We start from the raw sequence: 3,033 nt of genomic DNA, 5'->3' as shown, positions 1-3,033 counted from the left end.
ATTCCCAATTACTAGTAAAAAAATGAATTCAAATATATTTACAATCTTCAATTATTTGAATTAATGTAACTATAGCGATTCTTGACCAAAAAAAATACATATTTAACTTGGTGGTATGGGTCGGTAATATTCAATTTATCTATTTAAAGTTAAGTAAATTAACTTGTAAGTCTTTAACAAATCAATAATCAATTGACGAATAATAATAAAACTCAAGACTTATATATTCATTTATTCTCATGAAAAGAATAGTTGTAAAACAAAGCACTACTATTCAGAGTTCAGCATTATTAAGATGCATTTTAAGTTGTTGAGATAGAAACTTATACCAAACAAACAAAATGTATATACATCATCCATGCCCCTTGGATCCCAAATTTTTAATAATAATACATATTTCTTTATTTGACATCATTTACCTAATATTTTTAGTTTTTTTCATATGTTCTTATGCCTTCCGCCTTATTCTATCACTATCCTATAAATATTTTTACAATAATTATTTTATTGAGATCACAATATTCACCATGGGTTTATTTTAAGAAAAAAGAATTCATGGGTTTTATTTAAGATTAAGATTTCATGATAAATAAAGAGATTACATTCCATCCAAATCATTAAAAGAAAGAAATTAATTTAGAAAGATGGAGAAAAGTAACGGTAAGCCATGAATCCACCTGAGACAAACAGAGGTACGAAGAACTCAAGAATTGTAGCATACTTGAATCGTGGATCTTCCTTAATGACAAAAGCAGTCATTTCCTTTTTCTTGACTGGTTCTTTATAAATATGATCATCATCATGATCATCCTTTTCTTCAAGTTCATATCCATGGAGATAACCAATCTGATATTTAACTATCATTTCCTTGGCCGATTTACTATGCCCAATATCTTCAAACACTTTTGTAGCATCTTTTCCTCCCCATTCTATCAAAATACCATCTCCTCCTGGATGATCTTCTAGAAATTTCGTCACGTCCAAAACCTATATCAAAATCACCATCCACTAGTAAAAATGGGTGTTTTATCGAAAGATTTTCCCGACATATATATAAATCTTTCGGTATAAGTAACGAAAACGAAAAGAAGAAATCTGTCACCAATAAGAAATCTTTTGATATCAATTTCTATTGTTGAATTATAAATAGAGAGACAGAGAAAGAAAGATATTACTTTGCCATTGATGATGAACCAACAATCTGTTCCTGTCTTGTGATGAGAAACTTCAGAGAGGGTGAAAACTTTTGAGGAATTCATTTGGATTGAATTCTTGATTTGTTTGATCACCTTCAATTGTTTCATATATATAGTCTATATAGTTAGAGAGATACAGGGTGTCATTATTTTAAATATATTTTTTTATAATTCCCATATCTAGTTTTAATTTATATTTAAAACTCAAATGGGAATTGTTTAAATAGAATGAAAACAAACAAACAAAATATTAACAGTGTACAAAGGAATTTAAGAGGGACAGAGCTTAATTTTCAATCAACTTCACCAATTTTTCAGAATAAATATAAGATAATGTAGATAAAAATATATAAAAAAATTAATAAAAAAGATAATAATATATATTTAATTTTTAAATTTTTTATAAATCACGAATAATATATAAAATAAAACACTTTCATTTCATATTTTATTCACTTCAATAAAAATAACTTATCTTCTCACATATCTTATCACATATTTTTTTCGAATAAACATCTCATCTCGTGACCTTACACTTTCACTCTGGTCAATCAAATATTTGATTTATATTTCACTTTCAATTGATGTCGGTCTATTATCCCTAGACAAACCACATCTCAATCACACTTGGTTAAAGAGTTTACTTGTTTTTGTTAGATTGCAAGTTCGAAACATACATATAACATTTTTAATTTTATTTTTAACCATTTTAAGTTGATGGGTGGGTCAACCCACAATCCGACTCGAGTATTCATTTACTCTCATATATATATTCAAATTAACCACAACTCTCGATTCGGGATTATCCGGACACTTTAAAATTAATAATCATTTTATATTTATATATATATATATATAAATTTATATTTATATTAGTTAGTTAAAAAGTTGAACTTATATTTTTAAAATATCTCACGTTCATCGAATTTAGTATTGAATTTAAATATAAAGTTTTATTAGTTTAGTTGGTTAAAGAGTTGTATTTGTTTTTGTTAGGTTGCATGTTCGAAACATATATAACTTTTTCTTTTTAACCGTTTTAAGTTAATGGTCGGATCAACCCACAATCCGACCCAAATATTCATTTACTCTCACATATATATTCAAATTAACCATAATTTTCGACCCGACAATTCGAACACTTTAAAATTAAGCATCATATTATATATATATAATTAACAAAAATGTCATATGGTAAGTCAAACCAGCTCAGGCAAGTTTAGGCGGGCAAACTTAGAGTAGTTAATCCAACCAAATAATTAGTAAATCTAATAAGCTAAAATTAATCCAATAGGTCAAACAATAATCTTTTTTCTAATTTGTTGTTTGTAATATCAATCATTTACCAATCAAAAAAATAATTTATATATACTTGGTGAAAACAAATCATCCTATATTAGATAATCGTTAAATTAAATAAAAGAAACTTAATATGTCTAGGACAGCCAATATTTATTCTCATAAACAAAAGTGGATAATGAAAAATGTTTTGACAACATTATATAGTTTTGAAGAAATTCTTTTTTTTTTAAAGTAAATAAATAAATACATTATTATTATTTTAAATAATTAAATTGTGTGGTATTAATGTAGTGAGGACGCTGCTACCTTACAGGGTCATGCAAAAAAAAAAATATAAAATATGTTTATAGATAAGTTTAATTTTAGCATCAAACTATTATATATATTTATTTTAATAAAATATCTGAAAATATAATTACTTAATGTATCTTATGGGTATTCAACTTTACGGGCGGTATATCTTTTATATACTTTATTTTAATAAAATATCTATAAAAACTATTACTTAATGTACCCTGGGTAAGCCCGGCAAGCC

General features: G+C 25.9%; 1 protein-coding gene across 1 annotated transcript; it reads right to left on the bottom strand.

Moving 5' to 3' along the window:
* Positions 1–586: 586 nt before the first annotated feature.
* On the bottom strand, positions 587–1,283 carry LOC124940495 (cytochrome b5-like). Its single transcript, XM_047481017.1, has 2 exons — positions 1,176–1,283; positions 587–987 (listed from the first exon to the last, which is right to left on the bottom strand). The coding sequence occupies exons 1-2, from the start codon at positions 1,257–1,259 to the stop codon at positions 637–639; spliced, it is 435 nt and encodes a 144-aa protein (XP_047336973.1). The 5' UTR covers positions 1,260–1,283; the 3' UTR covers positions 587–636.
* Between the last annotated feature and the right edge of the window lie 1,750 nt (positions 1,284–3,033).

This window comes from Impatiens glandulifera, chromosome 5, assembly GCF_907164915.1.
Source record: "Impatiens glandulifera chromosome 5, dImpGla2.1, whole genome shotgun sequence".
NCBI lineage: Eukaryota > Viridiplantae > Streptophyta > Magnoliopsida > Ericales > Balsaminaceae > Impatiens > Impatiens glandulifera.
The sequence above is the reverse complement of the archived record's forward strand: the minus strand, read 5'-3'. Positions and strand labels throughout refer to the sequence as shown.